General features: G+C 39.7%; 1 protein-coding gene across 6 annotated transcripts in view; it reads left to right on the forward strand.

The window, feature by feature from the left end:
- The window catches only part of ATP8A2 (ATPase phospholipid transporting 8A2), a 311,854-nt gene that overhangs the window by 63,216 nt on the left and 229,647 nt on the right, over nt 1-18,991 (forward strand). For all 6 annotated transcript variants that reach the window (XM_064409174.1, XM_064409175.1, XM_064409177.1 and 3 more), the window contains 9 exons: nt 1,088-1,165; nt 3,172-3,260; nt 3,968-4,012; nt 5,323-5,398; nt 11,774-11,879; nt 13,223-13,305; nt 14,939-14,988; nt 17,073-17,142; nt 18,815-18,899. In XM_064409174.1, the coding sequence (XP_064265244.1) occupies nt 1,088-1,165; nt 3,172-3,260; nt 3,968-4,012; nt 5,323-5,398; nt 11,774-11,879; nt 13,223-13,305; nt 14,939-14,988; nt 17,073-17,142; nt 18,815-18,899 (682 nt within the window). The remainder of the gene's footprint in view (nt 1-1,087; nt 1,166-3,171; nt 3,261-3,967; nt 4,013-5,322; nt 5,399-11,773; nt 11,880-13,222; nt 13,306-14,938; nt 14,989-17,072; nt 17,143-18,814; nt 18,900-18,991) is intronic.

Below are 18,991 nucleotides of genomic sequence, written 5' to 3' on the forward strand. Positions count from 1 at the left end.
GCAACTTCTGGGAAAGGCAGGGGGAAACTCAGGTTTTATTCTATATCAGTTCTGTGTTTCACAGGAAATAAAAAAATCTAGTCACAGGAAGGTCCCCTGTGCAAATCATCACTTGTGTTTTAGGCTTTTAGGATGAGAAGGAAGCCTTAGGTCTTGGTTGAAGGAGGTCACACTCTTGGCTGATTCATGTTCCGTAACTGTCTTTTGAAAACTCCTTGGTATCTTACAGCTTCTCTGAGACACAGCAGAGGGCAAGACTAGGGCTTGTTTGAGGGTATGGGGTTTTTTTGTTTTTTGTTTGTTTGGGGGGTTTTTTGTTTTGTTTTTCCATTCTGAGGCTGGCCTTAAGGTCACCTCTGGAATGGACCATAATGTAATGTTTTTGTAAGGAGAGAAGTTGATGCTGCCTTCCCCTCTGTTCAGGGAAGCTTTGACTTCAAAATGTCTTTCTCAAGTTGTGGGCCAAAAATACTGTAGTTGGTGGCTCTTAAGCTGGACAAAACCAACCTTTTGTTGGTTTGCATTAATCCTTGGACTCTGAGTCCAAGGATTATAGTTTTATAGGTTTTAGACTAGGTTCCTATAAAACATGTGTAAGTGAAGTTTAATATGTCTGTTCCTTGAGCTGCTTGTAATGTAGTAGAGATGCATATCAGAGAAGTTCCTTTGGTTTGTGTAGCAGCTGTTTCTTTGTAGTAACAGAAGAAGTTTATTTCATGGAGCCACTAAAATTGTCCCTCATAGATGTTGCTAGAGCAACTGATTGCCATAACTGAACACTTACGATTAGCATGGCTAATGCACGAACCTCTTTCTACTGTACTAAGTTTGGGGTTTTCTCTGTTGCACCATTAGTTTATTAACTACATGTAGTTGAATCTGTCTTTTCTCGTGTCCCTGTAGGATGGAGGTATACTTTGGGAAGGAGGCACCCGTATTCATCCTGGGATGATGTTTGTCTCAAGCATTCAGAATGCCTGCTTATAGCATTATGACAGTCAAGCCAAGTTGGAGCTGACTAAAAGAAGAACAGAGACTTTCATGTTTAATTTGCATAACATAAGTCTTAATTTTGCTCTCATTTCAGGACACAGATATGTATTACCCCGAAACAGATACACCTGCAATGGCTAGAACCTCAAACCTTAATGAGGAACTTGGGCAGGTAAGGTAACATTTTCTGAAGTGTCATAATTGTAATATACTCTCGCAAGAGTGAAGATATGAGAGCAAGATGTACAAGATTGTACAAGATGTACAAATCAGCTTTATTTTGTTGCTCTGTGACTTGGGTTAATGGGACATTTTTATTTTCTCTAGTCTGAGTCTTATAAGTGAAATAATGAGCTATCACGGGATTAAATGCAATGTTATATAGGTAGTTTTATGTTTGGGAATTGAAACTATTTCTTATGTTCATTCTAAACTTTATTCTCAAAGGTATTGGAGAGACGCTCTGTGGTTTTGGTTGTCTATACCAGAACAGAAGATACAGGGCTAGACTTACTTGTTTTTGATGTTTCTGACTGCTTTACAGGAGATGCAAGTAAAAAAAAAAAAGCACTTGTATTCCTAATTTAGATACTGTGTTCCTTTAAGCATTTCTATTTTCCATTCAGATAAAGATAACTGCATAATAAATTCTACTTGTTGTAGGTTTGTTTGTTCTGCAAATAACATTTCTTCAAACAGAAGGGCTTCCCAAAACAAATTTACTGGAGAATGCCTTCGCTGTTGGAATTTTGTAATGCTGTTGGGAAATAGTAGCTTTTCTCCTTGACCATCAAGGTTATAGGTCTGCAAGTGAACTATGTAAACTTCATAACAGGCACAAATTTAGTATTGGAGACAACATTTATGTATTTAAAATACATAATAATATCCTGCTCCATAGGGGGGTAGTCAATATTGTTCCTGCTTAATCTGATCAGCATTTTTCTTATGAATGCTGAAATTTGATTTCTGTTTAAATCACTTTGATGTGAAGTTATCAACCTCCCAATGATGGTGTTATTTTTGCCTGAAGTAAAGGATGTGTGGCATAATGTATGTCGGTGGCCCATATGTTATTTTCAGGAATGGCTTACTAGTGATTCTGTGAAACTAGACTAAATTATTTGATTCTTTAATTGAATTACATGTTCACAGATGTCCTAGATATTTTTGTTTTGTGATGAAATTGTTAATGGCTTAAAATTCCTCAGAAGTATGGGTACCCACTTTGACTTTTGGCTTGCAAAGGTTCAATTTCCAATGCTGTATTCAGTAGCAGTATAGTGCACAACTAAGGGATCACTTAACAAGTAGTGTAGTGCACTGTCTTGAGCTGAATGGCAATTATTGAGGAAAAGCTTCTTCTGACTATATCAAATTATTTTGGTTTTTGAGTTGTCAAACTCTTTCATGTTATCACCATCCCTTCCTGGTTGAAAGTCTTACCTGGTGCAGAGGTACAACTGGGGTATCATTAACTTGCAGTTAGTTTTGGTGTGTTGTGGCCCTTTGAAGGTGGGGATTTTGAATCTGCTAATGCTCCAAGAAGTTGCTCTGATGGGGTTGCCTCCAAGTTCTACCTTAAAATCACTGTTTCCATTAAGGGATTATTACTTTGGGCAGTGCTGACTGTGGCTGTGTTGTGTACTTTAACATTGCTCATGAATGGACATGAGATAAAGTAGCTTTTGTTTGGCTGCAGAGTACCAGTTGGACTTAATCTAGCATATTCTGTGCTTATAGGTAGAGGAAAAAAAAATCCCCAAGCATTCCTGGTGAACTTTGAAACACAGAATGTCTTCAATGTGTAAAATTCCAGTGAGCCTTCAACAATCCCATGAGTCTGTCTTTCTAATCACTCTTTGAGATTAGTACAATTGAAAGATTTGGTAAATGTCCAAGTAGTGCAACCAAGTAAATCTGTAGTGATCACACTAGAGCCTTGGCAATTGATACTTACTATTTGAGCCTTTCCACATTTAGAGGTAATTATTTAATTGCATTAATTCTTTTGCCTGATTTTTGTTCTGTAGAGCTGGTAGACAAATCAAGCTGTAATAAGTCTGCATTGGCCAATATTGTGACATTTGAGCAATATGTCTGAGTATCTTCCTGTTTTCTGCTTTGAGTTTTATTACATGGCAAGTTGAAAATCAGACTTGTTTTTTTCCCTTCCAGGTAAAATACCTGTTTTCTGATAAAACAGGTACTCTAACATGCAATATAATGAACTTTAAGAAATGCAGTATTGCTGGAGTGACATATGGGTAGGTATGACTTTTAAAGAAACTCTGTAGCTTAATGTGTGCCTACTACTGGTAAAAAATTTTATATTGAGAAATTATTAGAACATTCTGTTCTTCAGTTTATATTCTAGCATATCTTGTGGTCTTAATTAGTAGTTTTCATTTTCCTGTCCTGCAGCACAAATTATGAAAGTCAAACCTGGGGAGTACTTCACATGAAGCAAAGAAACTTGATTCCTAACTTACCTGATCATGATTTAAACAAAACCAGAAGTGCTAAATAAGCTCTGGCCTTTCAAGAGGGAAGAAAATTACAGTCCAAGGGTAGCAGTTATCAGTCATATTTCTGTGACTTGAGAAGAGCCAGAATTTTGTTGGAACAATGTAGTTGTAGTTATAGAGCTTAATATTCCTTGAACAAGAATGATACCTGCTTACTGGTTTTATTCTGTCCTGTCAAGAGGATCCCTTTGACTCATCTACATCTTTATATTTGCTTCATGTTAAATGGGTAGTCTTAAGATCTCGATGCAAGTTAACCTTTGAATTTCATGTTAGCTAAATTAGATATCTCAAAAGGCAGAAAATTTGATTCAAATGTATGAACAGCTGAACCCATGGTTCCAGCATATGTTTTTGTGTGATGACTCATTGATCTTCGCCTTCTACTTTTTTTTTTTTGTTACTAAAGTGGAATAAATGTTCTTTTTCCTTTTTCTACTCCTCAGTCACTTTCCTGAGTTGGAAAGAGAACGTTCATCAGAAGACTTCAGGTAAATACATTCCAAGATGTTTATGTTCTGTATAGCAGAGTGGGTACAATCTATATAAAGACTGCTTTCCAATTTGGGACTGGAAGAAGCCCAAGGGAGGAATGCGTTTGAGTAAAATGGTCTTCCAGTGGGAGCCTAATGCAGAGCTGGTGGGTGGTGATGGATCTACTCTTCTGCATAGAGATTTCATATGTGAGGGGGGTGAGGAATAGGCAGTGGCTGGGGTGGCTGGGATGCTAATGCAGTGCTTATTTATAATTGCAGACAGTCAAGTTAAAAGCTAAAATTAACTTACTTTGCAGGAACCTTACCCCTAGATAGAGATTGAATGTTGCTCTTTATGATCACTGAGTTCAGGCCTCAAGAGAATGAGAAGAAAAAGGACTTCTTTATTAAAATGCTATGTTTTAGTAATTAAACTGGGAGAGAGCTTGATATGTAGGCCTGTCATATCCAAAGAAGCCTTCTTGGTTTTATTGGGAACTTTAATGAATAGAGGTGATGCATGTATCCCATTTCACAGAAACTAGTGAAGACCCAGAGGTGTTACAAGGTATCAGTGAAACATGTTGAGATTATTGGCAAGGAGGGGAAGAGCCAGGGAGGGCTGACATGGGTTTGAATGGCGAATATAGGGAAGAAGTGAATTCCCACTCAGGAAACAGGTGAACACTGAATGCTGTTAGAAGAGCACTTGGTGGTGAGCTAAGCTGGGCTTCTCCACTGGTCCATCTCATTTTTATGATAATGTTTTAGGAAGGTGATAGAATGATATGTTACTTCTGCTGAGAGGTAATTTCTATGGATCTCTCTTTTCTTCCAATATATTGCCATTTCTTTCCTTGCTGTGTTTTCTTTCCTTGTACCTTTCTTTTCTATTCAGTTCTGTGAAAGTTTATTAGGTACTTACTTGGAGTACTCGGACTTAAAATCCTTCAGGCGTCAGCTTGAAGCAGAATGCTCTGACTAGGAAGGGAACTTAGGGATATTGAACTTTGATCTATTTTATGAGCAAGCTGCCCTGAAATCCATTTATCTTAAATGTGCTTAAAAAATGCTGTTGCTACATCTGTCTCAGGAGCTGCATTGACGCTTGAATCTTCTTAAATACTGTCAACCATAACCATTTTGGGTTTCTTGCTGGTTTTCATTTTCAGCATTTGCTGCATTACTCATATGATCTTTTCACAAAGCTTTCAAGGACACTGGAGTCTTACTTTGCTTTTTATATTTGTTTCCCAAGAAACTAGATGAAGTACTAAGATTGGCAATGTTGCCACTTGTTTGAATATGCTTGTTTTGCTCTGCAGCCAGCTACCTCCTTCCACCAGTGAATCGTGTGAATTTGATGACCCAAGACTGCTGCAAAACATTGAAAATGATCATGTAAGTCTGCTCTTTGAATATCATGCTTCTTAAATGCCCTATTCCAGGCTTGTCTGGAATTGAATGCTGAACAAATCTATTTGTGTGATTAAGTCTGCTCTGTGAGTGTGTCATGCAAGCACAGAGGGGGTAAATTGGAATCAAAATAGCTCCCTCCAACGCCTTTCTGCCCACTTGTCTTACAATTGAATTAAAGAAGCAATGGCATTGATATGGATTCTAGCTACCTCTAAGGCAGCTTTGTATGTTCTGTTATGGATTATAATGCTTTGTAACAAAGCATTGAAAGTATGATAGAAATTAAAATTCTTTAAAAGAAAAATTACTTGGAGTGTTGAAACATCAATACCATTTTTAACTGTGATCTGTAGCATTACAGGGTGGTTCTAGAACGAGCCTTAGGTATTGCAAATGTTTGGAATTCTAGTTATGTGAAGGATGTAAGAGATGGGAATTAATTGCAAATTCAAGTTTGACATGAGCCTTAATTATTAGCCTAGCTGTTGAGTCCTAAAGGGACCTATTCTTTACAGTGTCACTTCATTGTTTATTTGGAAATCATGTGGCTATGAAGTGTCTGACTGGACACCAGACAATTAATTCACTTGCCAAAAAGCATGACCCTTTTTCTCTGCAGGCTGTCTCACAGTATGGGGTCTGAGCATTGGCAAGCACAAACTCAGTCAGCTGACTGCTCTCCTTAGTGTACCTTCTGCAACTGGGCTGCTTGAGTTTAGTATGAGCATCTAAAATATACTTGCAATATACAGTTTGTGTGCAGGAAAGCTTTGCTTTCTGTTCTGCTGTGCAGTACTTAAGCACTGCACCATGTAAGGGAGTAATTACTTGCTGTGGCATTATGTATTCTGCAAGGTGGCGGAGCCTAAATGTGGCTTCTCTGCTCTAAACCTCCAGCAAAGTGACCCACTCAGGACAGTGCCCTGGTTTCCTGTGTGGCTTATGTACTCTGGGAAGATTTCCTGTTGGACATGACTTGCAGCCAGGATTTATGCATGTCCTGTTCCTTTGTGTCCTGTTTGTTCATTTGTGGCTACAGTTATGGCTTATGGCACTTGCTGACTCCAGGTATTCATTCTGGTTTAGGTGTAGACTGTAGATAAAGTGTCTTTGAGCTCTTTCTGGCTGCTGTTGCTTTAGGTATGCATAGGGAAAAAAGCTTTGGTATATTTTAATAGACTCAGCAGAAGAGGTGTATCTCAAATGAGCTGTGAGATGGAATTTCTTACCTAGCCTTGAGATGACCCCTTATTTTAGGGCTACCTAATTATTTGATCTTCTCTGGGTAGTTTCTGCTTTGGGGGCTAAAAGAAGTATATGCTGTTGTGGCAGGCAAATAAGGGATTTTGGTAGCTTCCCTAAGTGTCATCTAGTCTAGACAGCTCAGTACTCTTCTATGCTGAGCCCTTTTCCAGTTTCCTTTCTGCTGGTCACTTAAACGACAAATATTGATGTCATTGTGCAGCTGGCTGTTGGGCTGAGCGTATTGTGTGAACTCAACCCTCAAACAGTGAGTGGGGAAATTACTGGCCAGAGATACTTTTCAGAGCCTGACTGTAGTGGAGGAATGGGTGCCACCCTCTGGCAAGTGGTGATTTAGCACAAGACATGAGAATGCAAGGTCTGTGTATGACAGTTTGCTGAGCATGTTTGGGTGTATTTGTCAGGCTATGGGTGAGCGGAGGGGCTGAATTCCAAGATAGTGGTAGAGGGAAGGGTCTTTCTGCCTTTTTTGCATCAGGTCAGCTGCTGAGGTGCATAAACTGCTTCTTTCTTTGTAAAATCTATGTAAACTTAATTTTTACAGCTCATAGATAGCTGCAGATGCTATTTGTGGATGTCTGTCAATTTCTACTCATTTAGTGGACTGTGGTGAAAAACTGAAGTGTTCTAGCATAAGCTACCAAGTGAAGTTAGATGGTGCTGTACTTGGGCAATTAATTCCCTCTAAACATTTTCCCTTTTGCAACTGAAGTGTGATCTCTTACAAGCTCTCATTAAGTGTTCATTGCTTTCTTCTTGAAGATTTTAATCTTTTTTTTCAGTTCAGTCACAAGTGTTAGTTTAGAACTGTCTCAGTGCCAAGTAATTTTCTTTCCAGGTTGAAAATAAAAAATTATGCACTTGTACTCATGAGACTGTCTTCCATCTGCTAGGAAGATTTCTAGCATCCTGCATCACCTCTAAATTTCATAGCTCTTCTGGGCCACTGGTGTGCAAGGCTGACTGATAGCCAAGTCCACTTTTGAGCAGCAGTTAAAGAATTATTGCCCTGTAGGAATTGTACCAGGGAAAAATAACTTGTCTTGAAAACATGTGGAGATTTCTCTTGGCAGCTCTGGTATTTTAATGTAGAAGAAAGTATCTAGCTTCGTCTGCCTGTGCTTTTTCTTTGCATTGGCTTCTGTTGGATGAACTGTGCAGCTGTACCAAGTGTATGATGCTGTCTTGTTTCTACAGGGAAAACAGTATCAACTCTTAGTCTAATAAGGAAAGATCTGTTTTTTCCTAAGACTGGAAGGAATTTTTGGTGAATATGCTAGATGGTCTTTGTCTTGGTGCTTGCTAGATGTATATGTCCTGTGAATGAGCTCAGCACAGAGATGCAAGCCTGTTTGTTGTGGGGTTATGTTTTACACTAATGATAGGAGAGCAGGGAAGGAGGTCAAGAAGGAGCTAACAGACTTGGTTCTCATCCTAGACTCCTGTATCTCCCAGGATTCTCTCTGAACTTCATCTGCGAATTTCAGTTTGTGTATGAACTTTCTTCTGTGGCCCCCAAATTATCTCTTGGCCAAGAAGCAGCAAACATGGTATAGCTGCAGATGCCTGGATTGGTTCAGTGAGTACGCATGATGAGTACTTTAGCAGCTGGCCAGGCAGAACAGACAACTGTTGTGCTCACATTGAGCCTTTACCAGGCTGAAAGTGTTTGTTTAGACTTCACCAACACATCTGCTTATTCTTGTGTAGTGTGTGGGAACTGAGGCTATTATCCCATCAAGCATTGTTGAAATGACAGCTATCATCAGCTGATTCTTAATTCCATAGGAAAGCAGAACCAGAAAAACATATCACAGCTAACTGGAATGAAAAACTGGGATTTGAAATATAGTAGGGGGAAAAAGCATATTCAGGTGATGAAAGCCTATGGGAAGCTTTAGTTCAGATTGCTGGAAAACTGTCCAAACACATCATTTTATAGGTCACAATTAAATTGTTAGAGCTTGGTGAAATATATTTTTCTCTTACCTGCTTTTGTTCTTGTTGTGCGTGGGACTTCAGTACTTTTGTTCAAGTACAAGGCAGTATCTTTAATTATAGGTCATATCTCATTTGCTTTGGGCAAGATATACTTGTATTTAACTCTCTTGATGTGGTTAATGTCTTCTCTCAGTCTGTGGCTGAAGTATCTTGGTCTCCTCCAGTCCTGTCAGCTTCATTGTTCTGGAGGTGCTCAGCATGGCTGTATCCTCACACTGCTCTCCAGATACTTTAGTGAAATAAATGCTAGGAAGTTGATATATTTTTAAGATGTTGAGTTGTAATTCTCCTTGGTAATTAAGTGCATAAGCATTTTCACAGTTTTCCTTGGCAGAATGTGCCACTTGTATGCAAAGCAGTAAGTTCAGGTTGTTAGACTGTGCTTTAGTATCCCATTGGCCATTTCTAGGCCATTTGCACAAAAATCTAGCAGTCTTGCTCAACTGGAAATACTGTGAATGAAGGCACTGATCTGATACTGCTACAACTAAAGGAAAGATGAAAGATATCTTTAATGTCACATGCAAATTCCTTGTAATTTTATTAGACTCTTAACAGTTGTGAAAAATATTGTCTTCAGAGTCAAGAGTCCAGGAAAAGGCATGCGTAGCACGTGCAGATAAGAAGAAGTTCTTCACAGGGCAGTTCCCCAAAAGATTGAGGCTTGTCTCAGTGTTTTGCTCCTCTAAATATAGGAACCTTGAAGCGATTGCTTTCTGCCCAGTGGTTTGCTTGATAGTGGATAGTGCTGTGCCTACTAGATAGCTGAACTTTGTTTTCCCTGAGGATAGTGCTTTGTAGACAACAATCCAGAATCTGCTTCCTGAAGTCGGAGACCATTACAACGTGTATGTGGTTCTCAGCTGGTAGGGACAGCAAACAAAATAATTCATCGAGTGGAGCATATTTCTTGTGTAGACGTTTGTACACTAGTTTTTTCATGGATTTTTTGCGGGGGCGGGGGGAAGGGGGAAGAAGCAATTGCTTTCACCCAGAGTTGCTGGCATACTAGAAGAAAAATGAGGGAAGAATGCACTTAAAATGAGAACTACCTGTGGATTGATGAATAAGAGATTAAAATATGCAGACTTTATTCCATCTACAGATAAATAGAGATTTAAAAAGTGAGGTGGGAAGAAATATGGCTGACCTTAACACATGAACAGGCAAGAAATGTTTCACAGAACATCACTAAGAATTTGACTACTGAGATGTCAGAGACTTGACAGAGGAAAATAAGTAATAAAGCAGAATTGGTTAAGCTGTGGACTTCTGTCCTGTGCTAGGATTCAGCTCAGTATATTGGAAGGGATATGTTGCCACAGAAGCCATTAACAGATTTTTCTCTTCTCAGGTCCAAAGCAGGTGTTTGAATGCTCTACCCTGATTCATTTCTGTGCAACAAATATTGTCAGTGCTGGAACAATACAGAAAGGAAACAAATGACAGCTGTGTGGAGGAGCTGTTGTGATAAGCTGGGCCTCTGGTGATCTGTTGCAACAGAATTGGAAGATTGCCCTGTAATACATTGTGAGCTGTGAAAGTACCAAGACAGCAGCAATTTATGTTGCTGGCTTGAAAACATAAATACATACTTAGGAAGGATTAAAATCCATGTCACTACTGGAGACAAGTTGTTTCCAGCTGACAGAGCACGTACTATCAAAGCTTGTAAAGGGGCTAGGTGATAAAAGTGTAAGATGGACATCAAAGGTCTGCAGCAACAGATGCTGAAATGAGAATCTGGCAGGCTGTGCCTTTTGACATGGAGATAAAACTTTCATTACTTTGACTGGAAATGATGGAACAACAATTACCTCTTGACTGTAATTTGCTGTGGACTTATTCAGATAGTAGTGTGTGTATGTTTGTTTTTCTGAGCACAGCCTCTGCACCCCAGCATGTTGAAAGCAACAACTCTTGTTATTTTAGTAGCATGTGACCATACAATTTGGAAGTTTCAGTATGCAAAGGTAAAGGTCCTGTGAGAAACAGTTAATTTTAAAATATTCATGACAAAGTACATGAAGTACTTTGAATATAGGGCTAAGAATGTAGGGCTTGGATTTTCAGTCTTTACTACATTACTTTCTGATATACTTACTTTGTTTGCCAGCTGACATGATTTTGAGGCTTTCATAGTAGTTTACTGCCTACTAATTAAACCTTCATATTGCCAATGCATATGCTGTGCTAATGAAAGATGGAATCTTGATGGTATTTTTATATGCAACAATTCTTTGAGAGTTTGCAATGTCAAGTAGGGCTTTTTGCTAAGGTAGAACTTCTAAGTTCATGTCTGAGTCACTGAGCAAATGGCTTCTCTGCTCTTCCTGACTGCTATGAGGCTATAAATCCTGTGCCAGAGGCAGGGATGGAAAGGAGGGAAGAATGGGATGAGGGACTTAATTTCACATCACTAAAGGTTGCAGTTGCCACAGTTGGCTGATCAGAGGCCTGTGATTTAAGTGCTAACTTTGCTGAGTTGCAGACCTGGTGTCTGTTTAAGCACTTTGGAGCAGTGGCTTATGTTGATGCTTGAATGTGTAGGGACCATAGATTAATTTTATGCTTGACTGGGTGCTGTATTCCTTTGGAAGGACGTATGGTGTTGCCTTCTACTGGCTGTTCAGCTGCTCTTAGCTCTGGATGTTCATCACTAAGGATGCAGTTTAATTCTGGTGTGGTTGCTGTCAATCTGTTGGAAGCTACCATTAGTAATATTTCCTGTTGCTGGATTGTCATCTTGTGGCAGAGGTCTTGGCCTATGTGAAGTTTGGGGTGCTAAAGAAGTAATGCTTTTATGGATGGGGGATGAGGGAATGCTCAGCCTTCTTGGCTCTCTGCAGCTTGAACGAGGTCTTTATCAATAGCTCTAGTTCAATGCTGGCCCTGAACTGTGCTGTCTTGGTGTTCTGGGGTCAAAATCACTGCTATAAATACAGAACAGAATATGGGTATGGTGTTGTTGGTTTTTTTTTTTTTTTTTTTTTTTTTTTTTTCTGTGTTACCTAAGAGATCTCTCAGTTTAGTGAGCAGGTTCTTCAGTCTGTGAGCAATTGCTGAACCTCACTCTCCTGGTGTCCTGTCTAGCCCACAGCCGTGCACATACAGGAGTTCCTCACGCTGCTGGCCGTGTGTCATACTGTTGTTCCTGAGAGAAAAGGAAATACAATAATCTACCAGGCGTCCTCTCCAGGTTGGTTGTTACTTTCTTTTTTGGAAGGGAATGAGTTGAAGGAGTGGAGGTAGATGGAAGGAAGGTCCATAAGCTTCTAGGTAATTTCCAAGGTCATTGATTTTGAAAACAAAATGTCCCCCACCATGCTAGCAGTAGATCTGGCATCTTCTGTAATCAGTACACACTGTTTTTGAATGCTTCCTACAAAACCACATAGTCCATGATGTTTCTTTAGAGATAGGCAGGCTGGGCTTAGGATCCCTTCTGCACTCATGAGGCTGTGTACTGTCTCTGCAGGGGGGAAACTAAAAGATACTGAGTTCATAGGAAGTAATGATTTGTTTCTGCATGAGCAGTTACTTTATTGGCCTATCTACAAACTGTCTTTCTTGATTCAGTATCTGCTTAGAGTAAGATAGGGAGCTATCAAGTGCTGATACATGACAAAATGCAACCAAAACTTTCAGAATCTTGGTGATATTCAGGCCTGCCCTTCACCCATTTTTTTTTTTTATTCCTTTCAGTTAGCACAGACAGAGCTAGGTGGGGCCAGATTGGGGAATGTTGCTCTCAATTGAATTTATCTCTGTTAGTGAAGATATTTCTGGAATTGCTGTAGTGGTGTATTGAGTGATGAACCCACCTCATTTCTTATTTATGTCTTAATATAGTGTCTGAAAAGTAGGATGAAGAGCTCATATAAGGAAGTTCTGGTCTGCATGATGAACCGTGAGGAGACTAAGGGAGCTGTAGAGACAGGAGGGTTGCTTGAATTAGGCACTAAATCCACCTATATGACGGTTGTGCTTAATGATGCTTGCTCCTTAAGGAGGCTCTGTAATTATCTACAGGAGGCACCTGATCTACAGGTGTTGGCTCTGATTGCAGCTCTGTTATTTGAGGTCTTAATAACACTGCCCAGTTCAGTCTCTGGAAAACAGTGCTGTATTTCTATAGTACCTGAACTTAGTGCCTTCCCAGCAGAAAATGGATCAAAAACATACTGTAGGAATTTAAAATAACAGAGCTTTGATCTTGCTTTCAGAACAGGTATTTCACCTTTTTCATTTGGAGAAGTGTGGCACCTCCAGAAGAATAGAGTTCAATGCTTCAGTAGTTACAGGATATCTTACACAGATTAAGTGCTAGGTTTGTGTAGTTGATATTGCATGGCCCTTGTAGGACTAAAATGTTGAGTTTTTTGTGGAGGGATGTGCAGAACTACTCTTAACATCCCTATGGATGGGAGTGCACAGAAAAGGGGATTCTGTTTTGGCAGTCTGCCATGTTGAAGTGTGGGTGTTGGAGGCGTATTCAACATACCAGGTTAAGTTCAAGCTTTTTGTGTTTTGTTTTGGCAGATGAAGGAGCATTAGTGAAAGGAGCAAAAAAACTTGGATATGTCTTCACAGGACGGACTCCCCACTCTGTTATCATTGATGCGGTAAGTGGTGGATGTGCATGGCACAGGCTGCCAAGCTCTTGCAGAGCATACAAGTGTCCTCTCTGGTCCCTGTGCAGGCCCTTTTCCAGGGCCTTTGGGATCCTACATGCAAAGGGCTTATGTACACTGAGGAAAGTTGCCTTAATCTGTTTGAAGATGCCAAATCCCTTTGCCCCTCTGTGTGGCATGGGCGATAGGAAGTTGCAACCTTATGTGGGAAATGACAGCAGCTGTGCCTGAAAAACATTTCTTTGTCCAGGAAGCACAGATGGGAAAATTCACATTAGAAGGAAATTAATGTGTCTGGGAGGTTTTCTGATTGTTATGTTTAATGGTTGCTGTTCTCCTAAATGTTTCATTTCTTTCTTCTGAGTAATATCTGCAGTAGAAGATGTATCTGCTTGACAAACTGTGTACACAGGGGTGCGTAGTTACTGGATGCAGTTTGCACAGGCAGCCTCAGACTCATGGGGCTACATTCAAACTCAAGTTACAGTCTAAGCTAAAGTGGCTCCAGATTTACACAGGTGCAGTGAGTAGGGTGCTTATTAAGAATAAGGAATATTTTTTGTCCTTCCTCTCAAGTATGTTCCGTTTCAAATTTCTTGGTACACTGTGAAGCTAAGCACTTGAAACATCTTCTAGGACTTGTCTCAAACTTTTTACAAATTCACAAACTACTTCTTAGTTGAAGGGAAAGAGCTTAGGATGAGCAGTGTCATCTAGAGCCATCTAAATGCTTCTCCCCTCTGCAGGAACAGCCAGGCCTACCTGGCCTAGTTGTATACTCATAATGCCAATCTGGGGGCATTGTTAATCTATAGCCAGCAATAAAAGCTGTCATTCCTAGAGATTCCTTTCTCTCCTGATTGCCTACATTAGTGGCAGCACATAGAAAATGGTTTGAAGGTGCTTTTTAATCTTGGGGATCTTGCTGAATTGATATGTGCCTTGGACATGTCTATACTGCAATTAGATTTTACTGCTGTGCTTTATTTAACTACATGCTACAAATGCCACTGGAGTTCTATGACTCTAACTCCTACTGCTCCCTCTGTGTGTTGTACAACAAGTACGGCAGGTGTTTTAAAATCTTTCTCCTGCTTTGGGTTGTTCCTGCTTAGCCCCAGCAGAGAGTTGCTGGTGATAACAGGAATTTCTCCTCAGTTAATCTTTTTTTTTGGCCACGAAAAATGTAATTAATATTTTTGTGAATTAAAATAAAAGAAATACTAAGGGAGGTCAGTCAAAGTTATTGCAATACCAAACCTGGAGGTCATGCTTATTTTAACTTGGAAAAATGCCTACAGCATGTAATACGTCTCTTGGTTGATGGATGTTGAGAACTAAATATGCAGCTTAGCTTTCAGAGCATGCCTCATCAAAAAGGGCATTAACTCCTTGTAATGGTGTAGCAGTAGTGAATGAAGGATGCCCCAATACGGGATGTTGAATTAAGTTCATTGAATAGGGCTCTGCATCCTTTAACCAGCGGAGGGAGCCGTTGCCACATTTATTTACACTGGGATGTGTGACAAAGGTACCTGAGCTCAGCTCGGATGTTTCCACATGTAAGAATATAATGTAGATTATACTTAGAATAGTACACTCTTTCTTTTGTTTTCTTTTGTAGCTGGGGAAGGAGAAAACCTTTGAAATTCTTAATGTGCTGGAGTTTTCCAGGTAAGTTTTCCTCTAATATGTGAAATTCAGGATAATATGAAAACTCTTCTTATAAAAAATGTTATTTAGAATAAATATTACAGCTGATACAGTCGAAAAGCAGAACTTCCTTAATTTTTTGTCCTACCCCTTCATCTTATTTCTGATGTACTATGAATGAGTTATGAACTAGTGGTTGTTGGCATGCCATCATTAAACTTTTTCCTGCCACTGCGGCTCTGTTCATTTATTGAGAAGTTGCTGGCCTGGAAGCATCTTGCTGTGACTCATAGAAATCCTGATATGTCCCTTGTCTACTTCAAGAGCATACTTTGAGATGACACTTTTAAAGTGCTTCTGCAAATTACTTTTTGAGTAGATGGAAACTGCACCTGGAAGTGCCTCTTCTTAAGACCCATGCCAGCTGTGAAAATATAAACATTGCGAGCACTCCTAATTTGTCAGACTCATTAGGATGGGCACTGCTTTAGTAGCAAGAAGCTTTGTTGAATCAGGCCCCTAAATGACTGGAGATAAGAAGGTGCTTTCTCTTTGTCTGTTGATAAAGTTATGTCAGTTTGGATGGTCTAGTCAGTATTCTTTTTTTTCTGTTGTTTATTTTCTACTCTTGCTGGGGATTAAAACCTTGAACTCTTGTTCTCTGCTGTCTTTGAGTTGGCTGGTTGTGCTCTAAAGGACTGTGTAAAACTAATGGTAGGGATTATTTGGGTAGGTGGCTTTTCTTGCGTCCTGACCTGCTTTGAAGATTATTCCTGAGTATTTCCCTCTTCCCAGTCAGAATGTAGCTATTTAAGCTACTTGTAGGAAGTATCTGAAAAGGCACTGGAAGACTCTTGGAGGGTTTGTGACAACTTGACCCTGGTGTCTGTAGGCAGGAGTAGCCACAGCTTGCATGCAGCAGAAAAAAAGCTGTCTTAGTTCTCCTGTGTAGCACCTTCCCTCCTAGCCACTGAGGGAGTTCTGTAATTAGTTTTTGAAAAGCACACAGAATTTTCCCAGTGTCATTAGGATGTTGCAGAAATTCTGAGCACAGGTAACTGCTGTCCTTCCAACCCCTCTTCAGAAAGCTTCAGAAAGGATTTGTTTTGTCTGATGATATGTGCCAAGATGTTGCTTTAGTACACATGGTTCTTGAGCTCTGAAAAGAGACTACATTTCTCAAAGCAACCTCAAGAGGAGAAGGAAGTTTGCTCTATGCTCTGTACGCATTGGCAAAGACATAATGAGTAAGGAGGATGCTTCCAGGTTGGTCCTTTTGCTGAGGAAAAGATTTATATGAAATCACACATTCTTAGGGCTCCCTTAATGAGAGTTGATTTGTTTGCGTTTGCCTCTTATAAGTTGTGGTTTTTTTTCCAGTGGCTCTTTTGAAAGAGAGATTGATAAGTAAAACATCAAAAATTCTTAAAAATGTTATCCTTGCCTGCCTTGCTTTGTTAAATGTTGGTGTACACTGTTCTAGTGTCTGCATTTTTTTAAAGATATATGCTGAACTTGACTGTCCTGTCCTTGCTCAAGGGGTCTGACTTCCTTCTACTTAGTTCTAACTGTGTGGGTCTGATTGGACCAATATAAAAAATTGATAGAGGCCAAGAACTGATCTACACCATGATTGCTTTCTATGATGTTTTTGCTTTCTTTTAAGTTAGTAAGTTAAATAACTGCTCTTGTAAGTAGACGTTGTTTCAATGTCTGTTATGCCTGTACTAAAGATGTAATCAACCTTAATGATTCAATTTCTAGAGTCCCCAAAGCAATTTTGCTTGAGGAATAAGGAAAAACTGCCACAGAATAATGAGAATAAATGTGAATCCCCTTCTTTCAAGATGATTTTATACTATCTTGCTCTTTTTCAAATTCTTGCTTGCATATGGGTGTAAGTCTGGAGAGCTTGCCAATGGGAGTCATAGGGCTGAAGCTGGAATAGGCAATTTAATATATCTCGTTGTGGGATCTTAAGTTACTGCTGCTATATCCCATTTAATCTCAGATGCACAAAAGACATCTGAGAAAATTCACTGGCTAGAACAGGAATTAGTCTTTAGCACTTTGACTAATGAAAGCAAATATTTTTATTTCAATAGCAACAGGAAGAGAATGTCAGTGATTGTTCGAACCCCCGCAGGACAACTACGTCTCTACTGCAAAGGGGCTGTAAGTAATTATGCTGCCTAATGGAGAACACTGCCAGTTATTGTTTCAACAGCTGTGGCTGATGCTGACATTTCATGTCTCATACATAATACCTGTTGGCTGTCTGTTTAGGGCCAAGTGATTTAAGAGAGCTGTCATTCCTGTTCTGACTCCTTTTGCAGGCTGGAAGACTGCTAGGCTTTCTATTGCCCAGTTGAAATCTTGAAACTAATGGGAGCAATCCCCTTACTGCTAAACCAGGTCTTCACCCAGCTGTGCAGCAGAAGTTCAGGAGCTGGAGTAAATGCTGTTGTCTGAATTTATAACACTAAAATTTGTTCTCAAGTGGTTGGCTCTTGATCTGGCTTCCTTGTGTCTCTGCACCTGCTGTTATTTGTCATCATGACTTGCACCATGTTGTGCTTCTGTCTTCACTGACAAGAGCAATAACTTAGCACAGTACAAAGGCTCCAAAACTAGCATTGACCACAGTCAGAGAGTGGTTCTAATTTCAGTAGAAAACTATGGAGCTGGCTTTTTGCAACAGGAAAAGCTTTCTGACCTCTGTGAGGATCTGGTTTGCTTGAATTTGTCGTGACATATAGGTCAGTGTTCACTGCTCTGTTGCTTCCATTTACCTCCCCTGATTTGATAAAGATGTGCTGGCTTCATTCTGGTGTGGTGGAAGTGAATGAAGCTTGCTGCCATTGTGTGGTAGTTCACAGTCCTATGCCTAACAGGACCACACAGACTTGAAATTTGCTTGTTCATGCCATGCCTGAGTTCACACCATTCTTTGGAGTGTGGCACTGAAAGGGATGAAGAAAAGAGAGTTTGTGGTACAAATTCTTGCTGTTTTCCATATGAACAGACCTAGATGTACTAATGGGCTGCATTGGCCACTCATGTGAACTGTAAGTTAACTGACTATTCTGCATTAACTCTTCCACGTTCTGGTAGTCATCCTCTCTCCTGTTGCTTCCATAATAATTAGGTTTGTATGCCTGTCTCTAATCAGCCCTAGATGTAGGTCTGCTTACTTAGCTTAAGAGCAGAGGTCTGAGTAGGGTTTCTGTATTACATGTGTTTTTAGAACTTGTTCTGGTAGTTACAAGTAAAATCCAGAGACTCTAGATATGTAGGTGATGCTATATTTTGATTTCAGCTGTTAATGGAGCCATTTCAATTGTCCTTTGATTTACTGATAAAGAAAGCTGCTGCAGGAAGAAGGTTGTTTCTGAGAGAATGTTGTGGTAGAACATGATCAGTGTTTCTGCCTTTTTTTTAAACATCAGTAGGAATATTTTCTGGAAAGAATTGCAGGGAACTACTGCACGGGACTGCTATATATACACTGAATAATATCAGACATTTATGTTGTCTGAAAGTCATATATTGACTTAGTAATTTATAGAGAAGTGTTCTGTACTGCCCAGTAATGGTGACCTCTATGGAAAAGGGGAAGAGGGCAGAGTTTGCTTCTCTCCCCATTATTTGTAGTGGATGCAGCATCTCTGCCACTGGGTGCAATCCAGATTAATTTTTCAAATCAGTCTCTAAACCCCAAATATATTGTAAATACAGTTCTTGATATTATCAAGTCCATTCAGGTTGCTTCTCCTGAGCTTGTAAATACACAAATGGCAACTTCATATGTAGACTTACTCTGTTGTAATGAATTTGGTTTTAATAGGATAATGTAATTTTTGAGAGGCTTTCAAAAGATTCCCAGTATATGGAACAAACACTGTGCCATCTTGAATACTTCGCAACGGAAGGTAAGAGAAACAGCATGCCATGAGAATTCAGTTCATGAAATTATTTGCAGCATCTTCTGTATTGTCTAAGCTCTGTGTTGTCAACTAAGATG

Source organism: Passer domesticus, chromosome 2 (genome assembly GCF_036417665.1).
Source record: "Passer domesticus isolate bPasDom1 chromosome 2, bPasDom1.hap1, whole genome shotgun sequence".
In the NCBI taxonomy this organism is placed as follows: domain Eukaryota; kingdom Metazoa; phylum Chordata; class Aves; order Passeriformes; family Passeridae; genus Passer; species Passer domesticus.